The sequence below is a fragment of the Dicentrarchus labrax genome, unplaced genomic scaffold (genome assembly GCF_905237075.1).
Source record: "Dicentrarchus labrax unplaced genomic scaffold, dlabrax2021, whole genome shotgun sequence".
Taxonomy (NCBI): domain Eukaryota; kingdom Metazoa; phylum Chordata; class Actinopteri; family Moronidae; genus Dicentrarchus; species Dicentrarchus labrax.
The window spans coordinates 15,253,574-15,276,998 of NW_026136720.1; the positions used below are offsets into that span (position 1 = coordinate 15,253,574).

Consider the following 23,425-nt stretch of genomic DNA (forward strand, 5'->3'; position numbering starts at 1 on the left):
TATGCACCCTAAATAAATCCTACAATCATAAAGGTTATACAGTTCAGATTCTCATAAAAGTCTGTGTTCCTTTATGAAAATAATTACTAATATAATAATACTACTATACTAATAATAACAATAATGATTAGTGTATTAATATTATTGAAAATAAATACAAACTGTACATTTTACACAGTACTGTATATCCAAACAGACTGTATGTAGTGCACACACCACCAACTACTGTATATGTAGATAATATTAAACATATTATATAACATATATATATTACAACAATCACACATTTCAAACATTTCACTGGTTGTATTTTCTAAATGGAAAGTTTAAAACTTTAAATGGAATAACCCAGACTATAACAATGTGGACTTATTTCACTGCACGGTTTTTGAGTAATTTAAAGGAAAACTAAACTCAAATTATATTATAATTATATTGTAACAATCACAAGTTCCTCATATTTGAATGGTTACATTTCGTTTTCTTGAATAAGTTTGCTGTAAATAGCAACTGAATCCTGTTCATGGTGAGCCCGACTATAACCATGTGAGATTTGGACTTATTTTACCGGACAGTTTTAAAGAAATATAAACATTTCCTACACAAGTAACTTAAATCCAACTGCATCCGTACCATGTGTAGTAGTGTGATTTACGACAGTGTCGTAACTTCCTGCTCCACTAACGTCAAGTGCTCCATGGAAACGGACTCGCGGTCGCAGTTTTGTTTACATACTTGGGTAATATAATATAAGTTTATTATCTGCATCAATAAAGTGTTTAAGTCGTGTAAGTCTGGTCGTGTAGTTTAGTTATCTCGACCCTCACCAGCCGCGCACTGACAGCAGGTTGTTAAGTTACGTTTGTTAACGTAAGTGCTAACGTTAGCTCAACGGAAGACCTCCAACGTACGAGTAATAATAAATAATAATAATAATAATAAATAATAATAATAGTAAACAGCAGTTGTCCGGGTCGGGTAACGAAGCTGACTCAGCAGTAACATGGAGATATTTGTGCAGTGTTGGTGATTAATATCGTGTCTGCCAGGGAGCGAACAGCTACGGGCAGCTGGGACAGGGGCATGTGGAGGACCAGTCCGACCCCCGGCTCTCGGACCCCCGGCTCTCCGACCCCGCTGCCCTCCAGAGCGGCGCAGTACGGGCTCTCTGCGGCGGCGGGGGTCACTCCGTGGTTGTCACCGGTGAGTTATTGTGTCTGCACTTTGCTCCACCATACAAACCTCCACTGTCTCTACTCCGACTGACAGCATGTGTTCAGCAGTGAAGACTGAATTAAACTGAGGTCCGGTGGCGCCCCCTGCTGGACAAATAAGTTCATTACTTTTTTTAAGAAACTTTATTAAGTCAATATGGTGCAATACAAATCAATACATCAACAAAACGCCGCCAGGGGGTTACAACAATACAGAGGGAGGCTTTCATACAAAAACATTGTAAAGTGTACATAAATTCAAAGTTTTTATTGCTTTCATGTTGATGGATTTTTTAATAGACTTAATATATTGTTTGGCTTCATTTTCAAAGATAAGAAAGAGAGGTTTTTGATTAGTGTAACGACATTTATGAATATGCCATTTGGCTAACTGTATAATAAGATTGATGATATAGTATTGTTTTTCTTTTGCAGAAGGATTGTCAGTGAAGCCAAACAATATATGTTCAAAGCACAGGGAAAATGAGGTTCAATCGAAAAATAAATCAGGTTGCAAATATCTTCCTTTGAAAAAGGGCAAGACCAAAATAAATGAAAAACATCTTCAGGGTGTCCTACACAGAAAGAGCCGTTTAAATCAATATCTTTTTTAAATCGTTGTAAAAAAAACTTTAGATGGGTAAATTCTGTGAAATATTTTAAAAGATACTTCTTTTACCTTATTATTAATTATATATCTAGCAGGTAAAAATTACTCTTCTTCTTCTGGTGATGTGTGTGGCAGTGTAGACGCAACACATGCGCATTGCTGCCCCCCACAGGTCACTTGTAGCATAGACACATATATATGTGTGTCTATGACTTGTAGAACTACTGTTATTACAGTTTTTGTTATTCTACCGTAATCTGCGATGAGTATTGACTTTAAGGAATTATCTGTAACTCTCATTTCTTTGAATAAACCTCTGTTTGATAATTGGCACATTTAATTAAAACGTGACTCACAGTTTCTGCCTGCCCACAGATACATTTTCCATCCGGGTGCTTACCAACCAGCGCCAGCCGTATGATGTTGTGACCTAGTGTTGGCCTAGTAACTACCACACTGTCTAAGTTAATTATTGATTATGTTGTTTGTATTTAGTTGAACCAGTTGTTTTATTTTTATTTCTGTGTCAAACATTCAGCGCATCCCACATGGGATTAAAAGACACCAGTATGTCAAAACATCAAAAATATACAACATATAAATCTCTGGAAAAACATATACAGCCAAAAGAAAAACCTCAATCATAACAAACACATTTATGTAATTTTTTGGATAAAATATTTCACACAAAAGTCCAAATAAATTGTGCAGCAAATAGTATAAGAAATAAGGTAACTGCTTACACTCATTTTTATCCTGATAAAATACTTTTTTACTATTACATGTAGGTGCAAGGCTACCAAAAAAAGCAAAAGCAATCCAATCATTCTATTTCATTACATTTTATGGTTTGGAGTTTGTGTCTAAGTGACTCTTTTTTTGTCAATGCTTTTTTTCCTCATCCCCTCAAGCTTCAACTGTCTAACCAACTCAGTCTCTGTGCACCGTCATATTTAAAACATCTATTTCTGTTTGTTTTTTTGGCTCACTAACAATTGATCTCATGGCTCCCAAATGTTTGTGGTGTATTTTGTGTTGGACAGAGAATGGAGAGGTATTTGTGTGCGGACAGAATCACAGAGGCCAGCTGGGACTTGCCCACAATGCAGACATATCAACTCTTCAGCTCTGCACGAGCCTGAGTCAGAGGGTCACAAAAGTAGCCTGTGGTTGGGACTTTACTCTTCTTCTCACCGGTGAGAACCAATTCACGCCAGGATATGACACTCTGTTTAACGTGTGCTCTCAGTTGTGAAGGATATGATAGTTTCATGAGAGATGATTAAGTATTTCCCCAGATGTTCCTTTTAGGTGGGGACAATGGATGGGATGACATTTTATTTACCCTTCTGGGAAAATCTGGTTTGTCACAGCAGCCAAAAATTAGACAGGACAGAAATTGAAATGCATAAAATGTAATTAAATTATATCTAAGAATATACAAATGTATACAACTAACACATTGATTATTGTTATTGATGGAGTATTAGAGCATTAGAGCGTGACCAGTGGGTAAAATGACTGTAACTGTTTGATATATATATATATAAGAAGAAGAACTACATTAGCATAAGTGGGCAGTAGGAGTCCTCACAGGCTTATACCACTTTCATGTCATATGGAAGAAACTGTAATTACCAGTTTCCAACTTGTAAACATCATTTATGCCAACAACCAGTTTGTAATTACGACTGGGAGACTTTCATTTTTCGTGCTGATATATTCGTCCTGGCGCTTAATGATACAGAAGTGCCTGAAAAAGCAAAAATGATGGACTCTCATGTCCCACATTTTATGAATGTAGTATATTGTCACAGCAGTGTGGTTTTTAACCCTCAAGCAACCGACTCTGCAATCATACACATCAACAACAACAACTGCCGTGTTATAACCACATCTGCCCTTTATCATGCATGAATTGAATGCAGTATTAGACTCACATTGATCAGGTTTGTCCTAAAACAAGAAATAACTGAAGGGCTGTCATGTAGACTAGTTTTGCCCTTAGGCCACACCTTGTTTAAGTCTATATTCTTGCAGACTTTTCATGAGGGACTTACCCAAAATTCATAGCATATTAATGTTAAGAATAGGAGCCTAAATGTACCTTCCACCCATCCAAATGTTGAATATTTTCTTATGTTGTTTCTTTTTGTTTTATGTCACACTTACAGATTGTGGTGGAGTACTGGCATGTGGCTCCAATGCATTTGGACAACTTGGTGTTGGACAGACAGTCACACACTCTGCAGATCCACTGGTTGTGAAGGTGAGCACACGGGTGGAGTACGTTTTACTTACTTTAAGGGACACTATATAGCCACTGTAACATTTGCCATATCTTCATCTAATGAGTGATCAAAACTGGTACAAAACAACTTCACCTCATCAGTTTCTCTGAAGCAGATGTCAAGTCAAATCAGGTTTTATTTCTATATAAAAATGTATATATGTGTATATATATATATATATATATATATATATGTATATATATATATATATATATATATATACACATATATTCAGGTTGCTTTACAATCTGTATGTAACATTCAGCAGCCGCTGCCCTTAGACCCTCAATGTCAATGTGCTGTTTGTTCTCAGAGTCTGAGGGAGCCAGTGGTGAGTGTCGCAGCAGGACTCAGACATTCACTCGCTGTTACTGGTAAGTTTGCACCAAATACCTCCTCACTGTGTTTTCATTTAGCAGTAAATCCATACATCCTAATTTTCTCTTCTGCCTTAAGACTCAGGCTGTGTATATCAGTGGGGAAGTGGTCTTTTTAGGCACGCTAAGAGAGCACTCAGTCCACGCCCTGTCCCATCACACCTCGGCTCTACGGTGCCCTCTCTGGTACCAGGTTAGTGAACTCTGAACTGAATAGAAGTAGTTAAACAGTGCTTCTGATGATTGATAAATGTGACCAGGTACTTGTTCTCATGCTGCAGGTCTGGATCAGAAGACTTCACGCATGGTAACTGCTGGCTCGGCACACTGTGTCTGCCTTACAGGTATGACACAGGCTCTCTGAAATGTCATAAAATTAAATGAAAGAGAAATTCACATGGAGCCAGAGTGTGCAACACTTTTTTCCTACTCTCAAGCCTATTTCCGATGGCCTCACTACAACCCTTGGTGTGTGTTACTGCTATATATATTTCATTTATTAAGCAGAGAAAAGCATTCTCATCAGCCTTGAAATTATAAGGACATGTGGAAGGTGTTTGCATAAGATTCAGATTAAGAGAGGAAACAAACATGGCATGTAATCCAGTTAATTTAGCAGTTCAAGGTGCTTTTATTGTGATTTTGGGTATCAGCATTCCGGCAAGATATATGCACCAGAAATGATAGGAAATGGCTTTTAAACTGGCCGGAGTGCCCTCCAAAATAAACAGGGCTGGAACATTCTCCGCACATCTTCCAGCAGCATGCAGCTGAACCAAATTCTTCTCACACTGAAGACAGCAGACTTCCAAGGGTCAAAAAGAAACCGGAGTATACGGATTGATTTGCAGCCAGTAAAAACATACCAATGTTTCACCACTACTGTGCTCCAGTCCATTTTTCAGTGACGCTTTTGAAGTGTATAATTTCACTGAATGGCTTGAAGAGCAGCAGGCAAACATAAGAGAGGCTATAATTTAAAAGCAGATATGTAATGCATTTGTGCTGCTCTTGTCTTCCCAGAGAGCATTTTCACTTTCAGGTTGTACTAGTGAGTTGTCTTCCACTTCATGTTCATACATCATGTCTGGTCTCCCATCTGTCCTGTAATTAGTTGACCAGCTCCACTCAATTACTGCTCTGCTCTTTCTGTTGCTACCGCTGCCGGATGAAGAGTAATGTCGCTCCTGTCGTGTGTGCAGGAGACGGTGATTTGTTTCTGTGGGGAAGCAACAAGCACGGCCAGCTGACCACCACAGAGCCCTTCCTGTCCTCTCCCTCTCTTGTGAAGCGCTCACTCCTGGGTGGGGAGAAAGTTATTCACGTGTGGAGCGGCTGGACACACACTATTGCTCAAACAGGTTAAACATAATGACGCATATAATGTCAGTCAAAGATTTAACAGGACCGTTGTCATATCTAAACAAAGTTATCATCCATTTCAGAGACTGGGAGAGTGTTCACTTGGGGCAGAGGAGATTATGGACAGCTGGGCCGACTAGCATCAACCAGTCAGAACCCAGAGCAACCTACAGTGGGGCCTTCAGCAGAAGCTGGGAACCAGGAAGCTTGCCTCCCTGCAGAGGTTGAAGTCCTCTGTGGAGCGACACAGGTAAGACTGAAAAACCCAGAAGGCTGTCCAGCAGGGGGCAGCAGACAGCTGAGGGTTGCTGAGTGTTGTTTCGCATCAGCTGCACACAGACCCACTGAATGAGAACCAGGCTCACTAAGAGTGGGTTCTTAAAGATTTGCTTCACTATATGTAGTGATGCAAGCTCTAGTGTGTGTAGGGCACACACACATTCCCGGAGGACCACTTAAATTCAGCGAAGGCAGAGCTCTTTTTTCCCATAAGGGCAATTATATGTGAGCATCTCAGGATTGCAGCAGTTAACCTGTAGTCTAAATGGCAGCTGTATTACTGGAGATCGTTGCCAATAAAGTGGATGTCAGGGATGTCCAAGGGCAAGCTCTGGATCATTCTTCCACTGTGCACAGATCATTGCAGCAGAGCTGGCGTATGTCAAGGCGTAGTCACCTTGAGTGTGTAAAAGCTAAAGGCAAGATGGATTAGTTGAGTGGACTATGAATCTCTCAGCACGCCCTACCATGTTAGTCCTCCTAACATGCTACATACCCACAGAGTCAATATTTAGTCAACTGTCACACTTTTATGAGGCCTATGAACATTATGGAGTAACAAATTATAACCTGTCAGTGGTTCAGGAATCAATGGATGTGTTTCTATTCATGGTTTGCCACAGCTGTATGCTTTAATAAAAACATTGCAGTTCAAACTGTATTAGCTAGGATATATATACACAATTCAATGACTTTATTGCTAGTAATAAAGCTTTATCCATCTAGAGAGCTCTGTCTCATGTTACTCTTGTTGTAGATTCCAGGATCAGAATTTTAAATGTGTCCCCTCAATTCCTGTAGCAGTCACGAAGGGGAAAGACTGCTGACTAAAACCTTTTACAATTTAATGGACTTTTTTCCGCAAAGGCAAGCACACACAGCCATCCTGAGACAGTTGCATTAAGTCCTCCGGACAGCCCAGCAGTGTGTTCTACCTTTTTATGAATGAGCTGGCTTTTCTGTCGCAGTTTTCTGCTCTGCTCTCTGATGATGCGCTGGTAGCGAGAGGAGGAGGCGTCTAATGTATTGGGTGCAGTGGGTGCAGTAAGTTGTATGTAGTTTTGAATAAATTGGTTGACTACATCTTGACATATGGCATTTTATTTCAGTTTCAGAGCAGGTTTGGTTACAAAGTATCTCAGTATCCATGCCGGCATAACAATTCTTGGATATTACAGTCTTTAAATTGGCTGCTTGCTTTCAACATGCATTTTAATCCCTTTTCAAATATTTTTCTCTACAGATTGCATGTGGATCTGAACATAACCTTGCAATTGTAGGTGAGTGTATTCTCTAATATGTTTCTTCTTGTATTCAAAAACTGCCCTATTGCGGGAAAATAGATAAGCAAAACATCTGACAACATAATACACAACTGCACTGAAATGTAGATCTAGGAAGAGAGGTTTCAAAGAAATTAAGCAGAAATCTAAACTTATCGGTTTTCAGTAAGTGCAACTGGCTGAAACAAGAGACTCCACTTTTGGCCTAACATGACTCTGGCTCTTACTACATAAAGGAACAGGGAATACACATAGTGATACTTAACTAATACAAGTCATCCTCCTCTCTGTACCAGAGAGTGAGTAAGGGAACTGTCTAATACATTACAGTTAAACATCAGTGTGAAATATTAATCCTTCTGGTAATGCTGTAGAGGATTTCTTGGTCAGCTCATTGCTTTGTGGCCTTTGCATCAGGAAGTAATTACAGCATGGATAGATGGGTATCATTGACAGAAGCAATTACCAGAACAGGCCTGTAAAAGAGCTGAATTAACCACACTCACATTTGCAGGCATGTTTTTCCAGTTCCAGAGTGTTTGGAGAGCCGTCTCCCTTTACCCACATAAGAACAGAACATAGACATGGCAATCTATAGTTTAGGATTCCTCATCACGTTTACAAAGAGATCAAATGATGCTTCTATTTTTTTTTCTCAGGCGGTCCCATACTATAGTCACATACTTGCACTATGAAACATTTTGGAAGTAAAATCTTAACACATAAAAATTTTAACACTGGCCCAGTTTTGAATATAAACATAACATGAATATAAATACCGCAGATGAACGTTGAAACTCGAGCACAGGGTTCCATTAGAGAGGGAAGGCTGGATAACGCTGGTAAGTGGCAAATGGACGTCCACTTTTGGTGTTCTGACCAATTTCAACAGTTAACTGAATATAGCATTATAATTAGGAAATTGTTAACGCTGGCTGTCCGTCATAATGACAGTTCTCCCAAAGCACTGCTCTGTTTTCAGAAGTTCAGTTATGCGACGAGAAAGCATAAGCAAGTAAAGGGAGAGCTCATGTGAACCTTGTGCATCTCGCTCCTGTGCCATGCTCTCCTCTTTTCCTCCTCCTGTCTCGAGCGCGGTGGCAGGAGCAATGAAATAGCAAAACCGGATTGGAAGCAGAGACCTGAGTGCTGCTATTTCTGGTGCTGAAGTAGGTCAGGCGGAAAGAAACGGAGAGCATTGCATGCTGCTCATGATATCTGTTGCCTGTTCAGCCCTTGCCCATTTGCACCTGAGGAAGTGTTTCTCATGTATGAAATTCATCATCGGTGGTCAGAGGTGGGAGATAGGCCAAAGATGCTGTGGGCACAGCTCATCCAATCTGGGGAAAGATTTTTGTTAATGTGAACATTTTCGATCTTAACAGGAACGTAGAAGGACAAGCACCTTAGATCAGATCCTGTTTTAACTTGTACCTGTAGTATGATGTAAGTCACGCAAATAAAAAGCCGATTGTGTCGCTGTGGTGTTGTTAACTAAGTGTGAGGTTTAAAACTGTTGAATGTAAAACCACACGACAGGATTTGTTTACAAGGAAATGGCTTTTGGTTTGAGTGTCTTGATTATTTTAATCCTTTTGTTGTGCAGAATATTGTGCAGGCACTTTGTTGCCATGGAAACACTGATGTGCTGTACTCCAGTCAGTGAGTCCATGAATTAAGCACAGCACCAAAAAAAGGCTTTTTCCCCAAAGAACAAAATGCTTCAACACATTAAGCTCACTAATAAATGAGAACCAGGATGTTTACTGGATAACCTTAATCAAAGATGGAAGTTATAAATACATGCAGTATCTTAAAGACTACAAGGGCTACGTGTGTGTTTTTGTAATGCATAATCCGTATCTGGCAAAATGTCACACTGACATAAGCTGCTGGCATGATATCTTGGTCTGTTAACTGGCGAAAGAATATGTGTCACTTGGCGAATCCAAATCTTTGATGCCGCCGATTTTCAGAGACGAGCTAGAAACGCAGAAAGACAAAGGAACAGCACGATGAAATAAATGAAAAGACGGCATGAAAGACACACAACTGCAGGGATGGGGAAAGCTTGAAGATGTGTTACCCTTGAGAAAGCAAGCTCGCTTCTGTTGCCATGGCAATGGAGCCTATTAGGTAACTGTGTTGCCATGGCACGTGTCTCCTCGGTGATGCAGACCTGACCACACCCACCAACACCTCACCAGCTGTGAAGAGCAGGGAGGCTTTATTACTGGCTGAGTGTCAGTGTTGGGAACAGAGAGACTGCGTGTGTGTGTGTGTGTGTGTGTGCTTTCTGTTGGTTTCTTCTTTCTCTTTTGCACCTAGACTTTTTGTTTTTCTCCAGGCTGCTAATTTTATCCTACGTGGTACAGCGCTGCAGAATCCCCCCCACCCCTCTCTCTCTCCTGTCAGCTCCACTGACCCATAACCCCTCTCCTTTTCAGGGGGGTGCCTCGTCTCCTGGGGCTGGAACGAACACGGAATGTGTGGAAACGGTTCACAGACCGACGTCCGTCAGCCACAGCTCGTTTCTGGTCTCAGACCTCTTCTGATTGGCTGCGGAGCAGGACACTCTATGGCAGTGTGCGCTACGATGCCTGACTCAAGACAAAACTCTGCACTGGCTCCACTTCGGTAACATCGGAGCAGGGATGTTTATTCAGCATCAGGCAATCAGAGACTAGAAAAACTGAATTAATGATTTGGTGTCTTATTGGTGCTCACATACGATTATTTTAAGTGCCTTTTGAATATACAATAACTTTCACCTTCTAATAAGGTCCCTAAGCTTCTTGAAAAGGTCAGACTTCAACCGCAGTCGTCATAAATACTGTTGTGTGGTTGTACAGAGGCTGAGTTATGTCACATGTGGACAGAGGCCATCATTTCTCCGACCAGCCCATCACTTTGATGGACACCATAGGGGATGGTTTTGCAGGACATGGCCGTGCCTATGGCTCCCGGTCCACCTGCCGTGTTTGTCTTCTTGAATGAAGCTGTTATGGATCGTGTGAGGGATGGGCGAGACTGGTGCTATAGCTCCATCTTCCCATGTCAGCAGTTTTATTGCTGTGATCTTGAGTGTCAGGAGGCAGTCGATCTCTGCACATCATACTGAGAATCTCTGTGATTTACCTCTTATACATACAGTACAGTATTTTTTTCTTTGGCAACTGTCCATCACTTATTTATAATCTTGTCATTCTGTCATATTCTTTGATGCTCTGTGTGTCTCATTTGCAGCTTCCATACAGTATACTGCTTTAATCCCTCTTGGGGAAAATTTGTCCGCTGCATTTGACCCAACTTACATATTTATAAGCTGTAGACGCCCGCAGTGCAGCAGCAGGGACCAGCTGCAGATCTGAAGCCAGTACTGTGGTCAAGGGCAATGGCAGGGCTAAGAATGGCTCACAGATCGTATCTTTGCAATTTATTTACTTTTTGTTTTTTGGAAAGTTTTCATTTTATGCTGACGGTTTATGCAAACTAAATATATTAAAAAAACATCTGTATCCCTGAAACTATGCATTAATGAAAGTTAAATTACTGTGCTTTTACCTGGATTAGTTTGAAAAAATAAATCAACACTCATTGAAAAATGATAATTTCTGTGTTTTTTTTATTTATCACTATTTATTGTACAAGCCTGAACTGTATTGGTCAAAAAGACACAAAAAAATCCCTAAACAACAAACCAATCAAAACGATCACTGAACACCTTATTGAGATAACTAACCACAAAATACAGTGTTCAAAACACACACTCTGAAGTCTCACTTTAAGTCGCACACATTAGGTGCCTCTTGGTTGTGTTTTTGATTCTGTTTAATGATAACAGCTGTTTGTTTTTCTAAAATTCTGTATCGGACAAAGACCAGCACACGTTCCCCCCTTCCCCATCAGCTCTAATGGCAGATTCAGACCTGCTGTACCTGACTGCACACAGATCTCAGTAGGTTGTTGGCAGTGCGTTTGCAGTTGTTTGGTAAAAAGTTGGTCCCTTTTCACTAACTTTTCCGCGCAAACAATTAAGCTGTACTTTGTGCTCAAAGGCTCTCCATTACGTTTTTAATTAGGTTCGTTCAATGCTTGCCTTTAGAAGCTGATCCCTACAGGGGTCCTTGTTGTATCTGTGTGCCTTCTGAGTATTGAACTGATGTTTGTTTTCAATGGCTGGTGACTGATGGTTAATCTAAAATAAAAAAATTGCATAACAGAGGCACTTGTCCGGTATGATGTGAATAATGTTTTGGCATTTGTTAGTATTACATACTAATATACCAATTTGTGCAGAAAAAAGAATAATAATCCAATTCTACATGATTGTCAATTAAAATATACTACAGAATAATTATCAGTGTGTGAGCTGTAATATGAGTTAATGTGTTTCATATATATTCTTTGTTAATCAGTGTAGCTACATATGAAGATATATTAACATTCAATTAATATTCAGTATCTATTATTCCTTTCTGAATAAAACTTTAGAAGATTTTCTTCCCCAACTAAATTATTCACCTAACGACACACTTCAGCACACTTTACCATTTTAATGCCTCATTAATACGAGGTAAGAGTGGTGTTTCTGTAAGTATGACCTTTTTTTTTGTGGATGTTATCTCTTTGATGCCTGAAAACATATCAAAAGAATGTTAAAAGTTCACTGGTGCAAAACAGTGCAAAAGTCTACAAAGATGTGACCATGACAGTGCAAAGTTAATGATTTGTTTTCAACTGTTTAGTCTGGCTGACATGAGACAAGTGACAGGTTTTTGCGGGGCTGGGGTGACTGAAGTCGGAGCAACATTTTTTTTTCTTTCAACAGAAGAAGCACACGAATATTTGATGATCACTCAAAAACATTGGTACACACAACTTCAGCACACATAAAAGCGTATTTACAGCACTGGCACACACCAAAAATAGGCACACAAATTACAACACAGTAACCAGTCACAGATACTGAGCTACATAAGGCTTGACAACAAAACTTCCTCAGTGCTACATCTATGCTGAGTTTGTGATGCACAGGTTGTCACTGTCACACCCATTTAAAAATACTAAGTAATACACACAACAATGCTACAGGACTATCAGGTGGGTGATGGGCCTTTATGGGTCATACACATAGTGGTTGGTACACCATGGTTCATAACACAAACTGACTCTGTTGGTTGTCTGCTCCGGTGCTGTCGCTGGGTCTCTATAAACATATAAAAAAACAATAACAAAAATAAATTATTACACAAATTATGTATAATGGTGGAAATGATGGCGATGATGGATACCTCTGGAGGTGCAGGGAGAGGTGAGAAATGACATTTGGAGAGTAAAGAAAATGTGCTCCGTTAGTTCCTCATGGTAAACCACAGGTTTAACCATGTATTTCCCATGCTTAGCCAAGGCATCAGACAACGATGTACTGTCTGTGTGCAGAGGTTGGACTCTTGAGTCGGTTAATAAACATGCCCCAATCATGCTGCGTTTTACAGGTTGATGTTACAGTAGTATCGGTCATTGTCATGCGTGTGTCTACTTTGAGTCATGCTCTCACAGTCACCTCGTTTTTTATGCTCTTTTTGACCCGGACACATGTAGACAGAGAGTCAAACAGCAGTTGAAAGCACTAGCTGTAAGCTAGTGGGAAAGGAAGGATGTATGTATGCATGTGCTGTTGAATAAAAACGGAGTCTAAACGCTCGTTGTGTATAAAATTTATTTCATGCAAGGACTTATATTTACATATTTTATTTGAATACTTTTCTGTTGCATAAATGTAAAATACATGCATTTACCTTTCCCCAAGTAGACCCACATCCCATACTGTCTCGTATTGTACTTTTTTCCCCCCTTGAATTGCACGAGCATATAATTCACCTGCATCTCTTTACATCAAATCTTCACAAGTATTTTTTTTTTTGTTGTTGAAATATATAACGTCCATTAATTACCACAAGAGACATGACTCGAAATGTAAAACTCTGCTCATTCAGAATAAAAACAAAACTTAGATGAGTTGCTATACTTCTATCTTCTTCTAGAAATTAACATTTCTGATTGGTCAACATAAAATTTGTTAAAGTGCCCTGAAAGAATTGTGCATAATTATTGGGACAGGATCAATACATGTAACAGTAACAGTATTGACGTTTTAAATCAATAGACGTACATACTGCAGGAGCCATCGTGACATCTCTGGTTGATCATAATTCATTATATTTTGGCTCTGTAGAGTTGCCTGGTCCCCTTTAATAATATTTTGTGCTTTATCATACAAAACGTTGAGATGGGGATAATAAAGTCAGTATTTTTTTTCCTGCTTGGTGCTATGCATCCCTCTAAAGGTTCAAACCTAGTATATGTTTGATGGCGTAACAATAATAACCAAGAGGGCGTTTTTACTGTGATTAAGGGTACGAGGGTGGTGCAAAAGGTACAAGGTGCACCGTATAAAATAAAGCTTTCGTTACACTGTTATGAGCATGGTATAAAGTGTATTGATGCTACACTGAGAGCACTTATGTAATATCAGGTCAATTTATTACTCACTTTTACTTTGCCTCACCAGGTATGAAGGCACCATTGTTTTATAATTCATGAGTCCTGCCTTAATTTAGGCATCACAGCAGTAATAGAAGTTGCTGCAGACTACCGATGCTATTTAAAAACGTATAACTACCAGTAAATATATTTGTATAAAAACTATTTATGCTCATAACAGCATTAGTTGGCTTTATGACATATTGTTCAAGTTAAATCACACTATTTTAGTTGGAGGCCCCAGTCAAATAAATACAAGAAAATAAATATATGAATTTGGGGAAAGGCAAAGAATGGCGGCTACATAAAAATCTCTGCTATGACTGAGTCTCTTGTAAAGCTGTCTCAAAATGCATAAAAAATGACAAAGCTTTAGAAGCTTTTTGAAAGAAAAACTTTTTTTTTTCTTACAGGTACTGCGATACAGTTAGCTTCTTGTTGAACATAATTTCTCATGCAGTTCATGCAAATGAACAAACAATTTTAGTTCTGTTGACATTAGATGTATTCATCACTAGTATCATAGGAATTGTCATCATCTCCATATTGCATCGGACATCATGAACATCGTGTTCAAGTTAGTTTTTTTTTTCTGATGGCCACTCAGATAACATTAAGTCTCGTCTGGATTGCACTTTCAGAGTGAAAACGTCTCTACTTTGCAACGTACAAAGCACTTAAGAGGAGTTCCCTTAACAGCTGGCAATGATAACTTTTGGATATGTGTAAAAGCCATGTATTGTTAATGTCCAGCATATTATTAGCAGGGGTTACATCTTATGAAAATGTCTTTCACAAAATTGTAAAAAGCAGATGAGATAAAAGTTATTGGCAGAAAATTATGCGAGATCAAAAGCAACAGAGCAACAGGCAATGATGTAAACACAGGAAAAGAGTGGGGTTAGCCTGTGGTAGAAGTAGAACAGTGCTTTGTCTGCAACTGAGGTGACCCATGCAGAGTGGCATGTGCCGATGTTTTCTAGTCTAGGATATGATGACACACCCAAGGAGAACACTTGGGAAGCTTGACTATAAGCACAGTTAAGATACAGTTTTCCAGAAAAATAAGGAAATAAAAATGAAAAAAAAGCAGGAGCGAAGGCAAGTGTAAAAAAAAAGCAAAATCTGACAGGAAAGATAAGAAGGAGGAGTGTGGACTGGCCTTCCAATGGCATTGTGTCTGCTACTCAACCATGCTACATAATGGATGGGATGGGAGAATGTGAGTGCTGCATTAGACAGGGTGGGCTGCAGGGCAGGGCGGACACTGAGGACACTCCAGAGGCATCCCCGCTCATGCCAGACATGCTGTTAAGGCTCCAAGGCTTTTCATAACCTTCAGTTGAAAAACAGAGAACGTTCTGAGTACACTGCAGCACTGAATCCACGACAGAATGTTTTGGTGTTCCTCACTGGTAATACTACACCTGTTGCTTTCTTGTTTTTGTCTCCAAAGAAACAGGTCAACACAGACTTGAGACAGGTTATTATTCTCCATGCATTGAGTGCATCAGGAGTACAACAGCATGCACCGGGTGGTACTGGAATGGTTTGGAGTATAACACTATAAAAGACTCGAAAAGGTAGGCACCTCAGGCAGGGAATGTATTCTCAGCTACAGGTAGGAATTCATACTATTCGCTGTTTGCTGTCGATGTGCTGTCTGCACACACAGCTGGAGACTAACGTGTCTTCTTAGAGGAATGTTTTGTAGATTAATAAAGAAATTAAATAAACAAAAAGGGTTCAACCCTGTATTAAAGTGTAAAAATCAGTGAATTTGAATTTGGCTCTTAATAAATATTTGTCTTTAGCCTTCCTCCATTTGTGTTGTGCTCCTTCACCATACTGATAGCACCCATCAGCGAGACACTTCATGCACCATTATGGTCAAGAGGAATGTACTCATAAGTCAGGATCCTGCATGGTATTTATCATTAAGACACATATACATACATGGTACACGCATAGCACATAAATACTTTCTTAGGCATGTAAGACAACACATTCTAGATCATATAAATCTCGAAAATAGCTTTCTTACTTGTAAATAAATAGGGGTTTTACATTATGCATGGTATCAAAAAATATATTATGTAGATGTGGACAATTATTGATATTTGTGGTGATTGTGCTTGGCCTGAACAGATGTTGTTGTGATCTGGAATATATACAATTCCCAAAGGGATGACTGAGGAGAAGCAGCGGCTGTGAAAGTGTGTGAAGATTGTAATAAGAGGTTTGTTGTTGTTTTTTTTTGTGTGTGTGTGTGTGTGTGTGTGTGTGTGTGTGTGTGTGTGTGTGCATGTGAAAAACTGAGGTGTAACACTCAGCAAAGAGGGAAAAAAGAGCGTGTCCTGTCTATGGTCTACGGGGTGTCAGTGTCTCACAGGGGCCTGTGATTGGCTGTTACTGTACGTACCCCTCCTCACTCTGCCCCCTGTGTGGTTGGGGCGTTCAGCAGTGGTAACCAGGAAGCAGGGCCGCTCTCTCTCGCTGGGGCTGAAGATTTCCTCCGGAGATATGGCCTGGTCTATATGAGGGCAATCTTCGTTGGCCAGAGCCGCATTAGCTGCCTCACCGTTCAGCTTGGAATCTTATAAGAAAACAATAAAGAAAACAAAAGAAAACGGAAAAGAATCTGGTTTCATATACCAGCTTTTTTACTGTCATATTTTTTTAATATATCTTCAGTTTTGCACACAGGAATTAACTTGTACAGTAATACTGTTTGCCTTGCACTCTGTTGTGTTATTTGTTTTGAGCTCAAACTGTATCAAAGGTCAATAAATCTTTGCACCAATGCTACCAGAGGATTTCAAGACTACTCTACTCACATGTTCTTAACATAACAAATGCATGATGATTACAGACTCCCAGTTAGTCTTAAGAGAGAGGAGGAGTGAATCACTGCATTAAGAAGTGCAAAATCAATAGCAGGATTACTCACACTCTCTCTATTCTCCTAGCCAGAGTAAAATATGCTTTTCATCAAATATTTTATTGATTGTTTTTGGTGGGAAACTCATTTGTTTAATGTCATGCCTGAATCCTCAGCTGATTGAAGTGTGGGAACAGGCAAACAATGAAACAGCTGACTCGTGAAACAGCTGCTTCAGGTGGACAGAGAAGTGATTAGACAACAATTCATCAGAATGTATATATCGTCTTTGTTTCTTACCTTGAAACTTTATCTCGAAAACGTCGTCATGGGCGATGGGGCTCTGAGGTTGGGAGCTGATGCTTGACTTACAGAAGTTTGGAGAACCTGGTTGGGGTGCCCGAGGGATATGCCTATTTTTTTTCTTTGGTAGTTTCTGCTTTGCCATCGCCAGTGAGTAATACATTCCAAAGTTGTTGACAATCACAGGGACGGGCATGGCGATGGTCAGCACACCTGCCAGTGCGCACAGGGCTCCAACCAGCATACCGGAGGTTGTCTGAGGGTACATGTCTCCATATCCGAGGGTTGTCATGGTCACCACGGCCCACCAGAATCCGATCGGGATGTTCTTGAAGTGCGTGTGATCGCTGGCTCGAGGGTCGTTGGGGTTAGCTCCAATCCGTTCAGCGTAGTAGATCATAGTAGCAAAGATGAGGACACCGAGAGCGAGGAAGATGATGAGGAGCAGGAACTCGTTGGTGCTGGCCCTCAACGTGTGGCCCAGCACCCTCAGTCCCACGAAGTGACGGGTCAGCTTGAAGATACGCAGGATCCGGACAAAGCGGACAACTCTCAGGAAACCCAGCACGTCCTTAGCTGCCTTGGATGAGAGCCCGCTGAGGCCCACCTCCAGGTAGAAGGGCAGGATGGCCACAAAGTCGATGATGTTTAGGGCGTTCCGAATGAAGTCAAATTTATTCGGGCAGAAAGTTATTCGCATTAAAAATTCAAAAGTGAACCACACCACACAGACGCCTTCAATGTAGGTGAGGTAGAGCGCAGTCTCAGTCTCCTGGTAGGTGTGCTCCACTGTGACGTTGTCCACTACCTCCAGCTCAGTGCGGTTGATGATGGGGTTGAAGGCCTCGTGGGTCTCCAGACAGAAGGTGGTGATGGACACCAGAATAAAGAACAGCGAGGCCAGAGCCACCCACTGAGCAGGGAATATGTACAGTATAGGGTGCAGAAAAAGAGATATATGGGAGATAGAGGAGGTGGGGAGGAGGAAGAAGGATGGAGAGGACAATGGGCACAGTAATTAATGCAATGTAATCAAGCTTGACGCCCCAGCAGCAATTCTTAGCACGACACAATGCAATTCAATCTATTATCTGAGACAGTGGCATCTGCTTTGACAGTTACAGTGGCATTGAAACACTCTCTCACTCCGCCCTTTCTCCCTCTCTCTCTCTCTCTCTGCTCTCTGTGTGTCTTGATTCAGAAGTGTCATTCTAAAAGGGACAATCAATGCAAGCTCGCTGTTCTCGCTTCTCTCCCCTCTGCTGTATCTCAAGGTCATGGCATTTTCAAGGGTATGCTACATGCAGAATTACAAAGGGCGAGGAGGAGCAGCCGCAGACAGGACATTAGTGTCAACCCCCACGACTAAATTTAGCCAGGGCTCTTCCCTTCAGCACCATCACTACAGTAGGTATTTCCCTACACAAGGTCACACTGTCCAGATGATCAACTCTTGGGAATCGTAGTGACCTGAGAGGCTTGCTGAGGCGTAGGACAGAAACCTATATTTTCCTTAGTGGCAGAAGAGTACTTTAGCCTTCATTATGTATTGATTGGATGATCACATTTCATCACATTTAGGCTCTGTTATTTCTGATGCATACTACATGGGTGGAACAGATACAGTATTCTCTCCTGGGTATTGATTGCAACCCTGTCCTCTGTACTGGTTTACAGTGTGTTACAGCTCTTGCACTACACCGTAGTTTGAACGGGAAACAGCTGTATCTTCAATGAGAATCTGAAGTCAATAGATCAGAGATGGTGGACAAAGAGGCAGACGGGAAGAGTGGCTAGCTACTTAATCATCCTATGAGTCACAAAAGTTGGATCAATAGCAGTGTGTTCATGCATGAAGATGTTTTTACGGGAGTGAGCGAGGCTCTGTAGTTCTTCTCAAACTAATGCACAGCCCTGCTAAGCAGCTGGGAGGCGTAGTGAATGGTATCAGGGATGTGGTTGGTTGGAGCGGGGCATGTCTGGGCACGAGGAAGTCTTACATATATTCCACTGAGCAAAGGAAATACAGCTTCTCAGTCAGGTCCATTCACACTGTGTCACCAAGGCAGGCAGGCATGCAGTGCGAGATGGAAAACAGGCCCTCATCATATCATCTCATCACTGGCAATTCATCGCATTGTACTGAGGAAATCACTGCTGCTTATGAATGTCTGCTTCCCATCCATGTTAGTATGATGGTCTGGAGGGAAACTGTGTATTAGCAGAGACGACAGTACAGCACACCGACTTCTGTTCTGTCAGCAGGGCTGTCAACTCACGCTGAACAAATAGGGAATCATCGCAGTTTACACACTTTCATATAGCATGTGAATGGTTCTCTTTAAATTCAGTCTAAAATGTAAAATAAACATTCAAATAGTGAGGACAAAAAGAGCACTTGACATTGTAATGCTCTTTTAAAAAAGACTAACAATGTTCAGCTTTTATTGGTGTAAGAGAGACTTTGTGTCTGAGGCTTTAGTAGTACAGCGCATGTGGTGTTGTATTGGATTGCATAATATTGTTTTGTCCACCCCCTCTACAGTATGTACTGTACAAAATAACACCCTAGAATATAATACAATCCAATTATATGTATACACACACACACACACACACACACACACACATATATATATACATATACAAATAAAAAGTTATAGAGTTATAGTTATATAAAGTAACAGATTGGAATAAGCAGCAATGTGTGGACAACTGCCCGGGGGGGGGCAGCCCTGTCAACACGATGCAGATATTATATATTTATTTGCAGCAAAACCAATTAATCAATCAGAAAATTAATCAGCAACAATTCTGATCATCTAATAAGTCTTTTTTTCTTTTAGCAAAAATATCCCCAAATGAACTGCCTCTCACTTCTAAAATGGGTATTATTGCTGATCTTTCAATGTAAACCAAATCTCTATGGGTTTTAGACTGTTAGTCAGACAGTTTGAATATGACAACTTGGGTTTTAGAAAGTCATAATGGGCGTTTTACACAATTTTCTGGCTAAATGTATTATTCAATTCAATTAATCAAGGGAATAATTGTGATGAAATAGATCTCTAGTTGCAGCCCTAATTGATGGGAGCTCTTGTTATTTTGTCCAGCTTATGTACATCAAGAGAGTTGAAAGATAACACCATCACCGCCAGAACACGTCAGGGTGATAAAGCCTCATTCTTATAAGCTACTTTCATGACACCTCCTGACACACTGGCTCGCTGAGCCTCTGAACATCCCACCCTTCAAACTGTTAAACAAACGCTGCATCTTATCAGACCGCCTCTTACACTAAATTATGTGTCTTTGTGACAGTTAGGAACAGTCTGGCCTGGAGGGAGGGTGACAGGCGAAGACTGTTTGCTCCTTATTGGCTATTTCTCACTGTTGCTGGCAAACCACAGACCTACAGTGATATGCAGTGACAAGGGTTTTTCCACTGATGTATCCACTGTGAATAGAGGCTGTAATTAACTCTGAGGCTCAGTTCTAATTAATCTTCTTGCCAGTCTTGGTGGAGCTCTGTCAATCTTCACTCTCTGTTTTGTCTTGCTCGCTGATAAATGTAGGACACATCCGAGGAGTTTTCTGCTTTGGGAAATTTCCTTCCATGCAGAAGTTGCAATCTGAAAGAAGTGTGTGTGTGTGTGTGTGTGTTTGGTTAAACAACTTTCACTAATGCTTGCTGTAAGAGTGAGAACATGTCAATACAGTTTACACTCCCTGGATGAGGCCTAATAACTAATTACGGAAGTCTGCTACAGCTGTTAAAGCAGCGTGCCGCACAGCGGCCTTTGTAGGGGGCAGTGGTCAGAAAATCCGAAGGTGTAAAGTCATTTCATTGTCACCATCGAGAGGCAATGCGCCCAGATGGAAAAGTGCCCACAACAAAGACCAAAAATGTCACTTCTAACTGCAACCTCGTTTTTTTTTCTGGAGGTCTGCCACTAAACTTCTAGTGGTGCCAAAGATCTGGTTTCCTAAAGTGTAGCTGACCTATTTAACCAAAGAGGCAGCCTGTCCAGGGATCCCCATGTCCTGGAAATATCAATCCAAAGACCTGTTAGAGTCACAATGAGTTTGTTTATCTTCTCCTGTGAGACAGAGGAGGAGGAGGAGGGTGGGAGTGATGATTTGCATGTAAATGATTTTGACAGATGAGGTCTTTGGTTGATTTTTTTCCCTCCCTCTTTTCTCTGTACAATCACATCCATGCTGTGGAGACCCCTGGGAGAGCAATTTCAAGGTCATCAAAAGCCTCTCTGCATCCATCAATCTTGGTCTCACCATCAAAGCACAAAGGGGAAGAAACATTCACAACTAAATTCCTATTCATGCAGCTTTGACTGTTTCAAATCAGCAGTGAGACATTTTAGAGTATTTTTCGAGCTCTGAATGTGGCTGTAAATCTTAAGTTCAGTATGAAGAACAAAGCAGTGGCTAAAAAACAACTCACCCTTGCATATTTAGAGGAGTAAGGGTCCTCAAACAGAGCCCAAACATATTTCTGCCACCGGCTCCACAGGCTTCCACTTCTGGCATCAGGACAGTCTCCCTGCGCCAGCCTCCTTGTCATCTCATCCACATCATCCTCAGCATGCTCCGGCTCTGGCTCCTGATCATCGGTCGCCAGGTCTAACAGGCCCCCCCCGCCGAAACTATCAAGGGCCTCCTCTGCCTCCCGGTGCTGACGATAGGTCATCCAGCAGCATGGCTCCACGTCTGTCTCATCAATGCCCCAGAAGGCCAGCTCCTCCTCATAGAGGGGCCCGCAGACATCAGCCGGGCAGTGCAGTTTACCTGTCCTGTAGTAATTAAGGATGTGTGCAAAAACGCCAGGGTGGCGGTCGAAGAAAAATTCCTCGATCTTGGCATCATAGTCAAAGTGGTTGGGTGCATCAGGCTCGGCCAACCAGGACAAGCGAGTGCCAGGTAGAGTGCGCAGGGTGCTGCGGTATGTCTGATGTCTGATCCCTCCCACGTTTATCACAATGCGATCCTTGTCGTCGCTCAGGCCCATTGCGTCCCCTAGGCATTTCTCCAATAAGTTCCCTTCATCGCAAAGTTAAGTCTAGGCGCACCGTGCGACCATGCACGGCAGTGATTAGACTGAAGGAAACAATTATATAAGGCAGGCAGAGCGCACAGCAACCTGTCGTTTCTCACCAACTATGAAAAGAAATGCTCCACACGCGTCAGGCTGCATCCTCTCTCTCTCTCTCTCTCTCTCTCTCTCTCTCTCTCTAGATACCCCTGTATTTTCTACACGCACCTGCCATGCAACTGGAGGATCATTAAACGCGTTATTAGCTGCCAGACTCACTGGAGGGTATATAGAATCGAAATCCCAAAAAAAACGATTGCAGCCAATGGCATCACTTCAAGAATGGACGTCACATCGTCGGTAAATCCAAGATGTCGAGATAAAAGGACCAACGCTGGCAATTTCGACCCAACCCCTCAAGTTGCGGTGATTGATCAGATCAGTCCCCGAGCACTGATTTATGACTTTCACAGCAAGGTGACTGCGGTGGTGCTGAGCGGACAGCGCCTGTCCGGGGCAGCTCCTGCTTAGAGACGCGGTTCTCTCTCCCTCCTCTGTTGCTGCCTGCAGACTCACCTCCTTCACACCGACGCTCAGCCCGCTCCTTCTCTCTCTCTCTCTCTCTCTCTCTCTCTCTCTCTCTCTCTTTCTCTCTCTCTCTCTGCGTTTAACGACTCACCGCCACCGTACAGCAGGTCTTTTGTCTCAGCAGAGATGCGCTCTCCTGCTCAGGGACTTCCCCTTTCATTCATGCATTGTTGAGAGGAGACAATCCACAGTCAATCTGAAGCTGTTTTTTGCTGCTGCGTGGTTAAAACCAATAAATTTAAAAAATAATGGAGGGCGACAAAACCTCCACACAGACACACACACACAAAAAAACGCACCAGATGGAGCATGCCCAGTGGAGGACCCTGCGTTTGTTATAACACGCTGTCAAGTTCTCCAATTAAGGCTGTCCAAATTGTCATCGCTGCCCAGTTTTTCTTCTCCTCTCTTCCCACTTAACGTCGTCGCTCAGGAGGGTTTGTGATCGGTCAGCGGGGACTCATTGTGACCCTGGAGCCATGAACACGCAGATCCGCCCATAACATCAAGAAGAGTGTGATCATATATCTTTTCACACTGCTCCGTGATTTACGGATGTTAGGGATTCAGACTGCAGCCGCACTTGTTGGCGATCTGTGTGTTTTTCTGACATTTAGATCATTTAAAGAGAAGAGGTGGGA

The 23,425-nt window shown here is 41.5% G+C and overlaps 2 protein-coding genes across 5 annotated transcripts; one reads left to right on the plus strand and one right to left on the minus strand.

Moving 5' to 3' along the window:
• Nucleotides 1-619: 619 nt before the first annotated feature.
• Nucleotides 620-11,027, plus strand: sergef (secretion regulating guanine nucleotide exchange factor). 2 transcript variants are annotated; one of them, XM_051380718.1, is made up of 11 exons: nt 620-739; nt 1,050-1,203; nt 2,868-3,020; nt 3,999-4,093; nt 4,429-4,489; nt 4,572-4,685; nt 4,774-4,836; nt 5,695-5,853; nt 5,938-6,104; nt 7,377-7,413; nt 9,864-11,027. In XM_051380718.1, exons 1-11 carry the CDS (start codon nt 635-637, stop codon nt 10,055-10,057), a joined length of 1,302 nt encoding a protein of 433 aa, XP_051236678.1. In that variant the 5' UTR covers nt 620-634; the 3' UTR covers nt 10,058-11,027. The 2 variants fall into 2 exon arrangements, with proteins under 2 accessions (XP_051236678.1, XP_051236680.1); XM_051380720.1 differs by having other exon boundaries at nt 7,377-7,409.
• A 1,115-nt stretch (nt 11,028-12,142) lies between these two features.
• kcnc1b (potassium voltage-gated channel, Shaw-related subfamily, member 1b) lies at nt 12,143-23,351 on the minus strand. 3 transcript variants are annotated; one of them, XM_051380704.1, is made up of 4 exons: nt 21,609-23,306; nt 17,144-18,059; nt 16,385-16,558; nt 12,143-12,625 (listed from the first exon to the last, which is right to left on the minus strand). In XM_051380704.1, the coding sequence occupies exons 1-4, from the start codon at nt 22,170-22,172 to the stop codon at nt 12,516-12,518; spliced, it is 1,764 nt and encodes a 587-aa protein (XP_051236664.1). In that variant the 5' UTR covers nt 22,173-23,306; the 3' UTR covers nt 12,143-12,515. The 3 variants fall into 3 exon arrangements, with proteins under 3 accessions (XP_051236664.1, XP_051236663.1, XP_051236665.1); XM_051380703.1 differs by lacking the exon at nt 12,143-12,625 and adding an exon at nt 13,121-15,298 and having other exon boundaries at nt 21,609-23,304; XM_051380705.1 differs by lacking the exons at nt 12,143-12,625; nt 16,385-16,558 and adding an exon at nt 13,121-15,323 and having other exon boundaries at nt 17,166-18,059; nt 21,609-23,351.
• Between the last annotated feature and the right edge of the window lie 74 nt (nt 23,352-23,425).

Coding starts and splice junctions, on each gene's coding strand:
- kcnc1b (XM_051380703.1), bottom strand. CDS start 22,172: ATGGGCCTGAGCGACGACAAGGATCGCATTGTGATAAACGTGGGAGGG. Junction 16,559..17,143: donor TTTCGAGATAAAGTTTCAAG/GTAAGAAACAAA, acceptor TTTTCTTATAAG/ATTCCAAGCTGAACGGTGAG. Junction 15,299..16,384: donor AGGGGGCAGAGTGAGGAGGG/GTACGTACAGTA, acceptor TTTCAACTGAAG/GTTATGAAAAGCCTTGGAGC.
- sergef (XM_051380718.1), top strand. CDS start 635: ATGTGTAGTAGTGTGATTTACGACAGTGTCGTAACTTCCTGCTCCACT. Junction 1,204..2,867: donor TCACTCCGTGGTTGTCACCG/GTGAGTTATTGT, acceptor TGTGTTGGACAG/AGAATGGAGAGGTATTTGTG. Junction 7,414..9,863: donor ACATAACCTTGCAATTGTAG/GTGAGTGTATTC, acceptor TCTCCTTTTCAG/GGGGGTGCCTCGTCTCCTGG.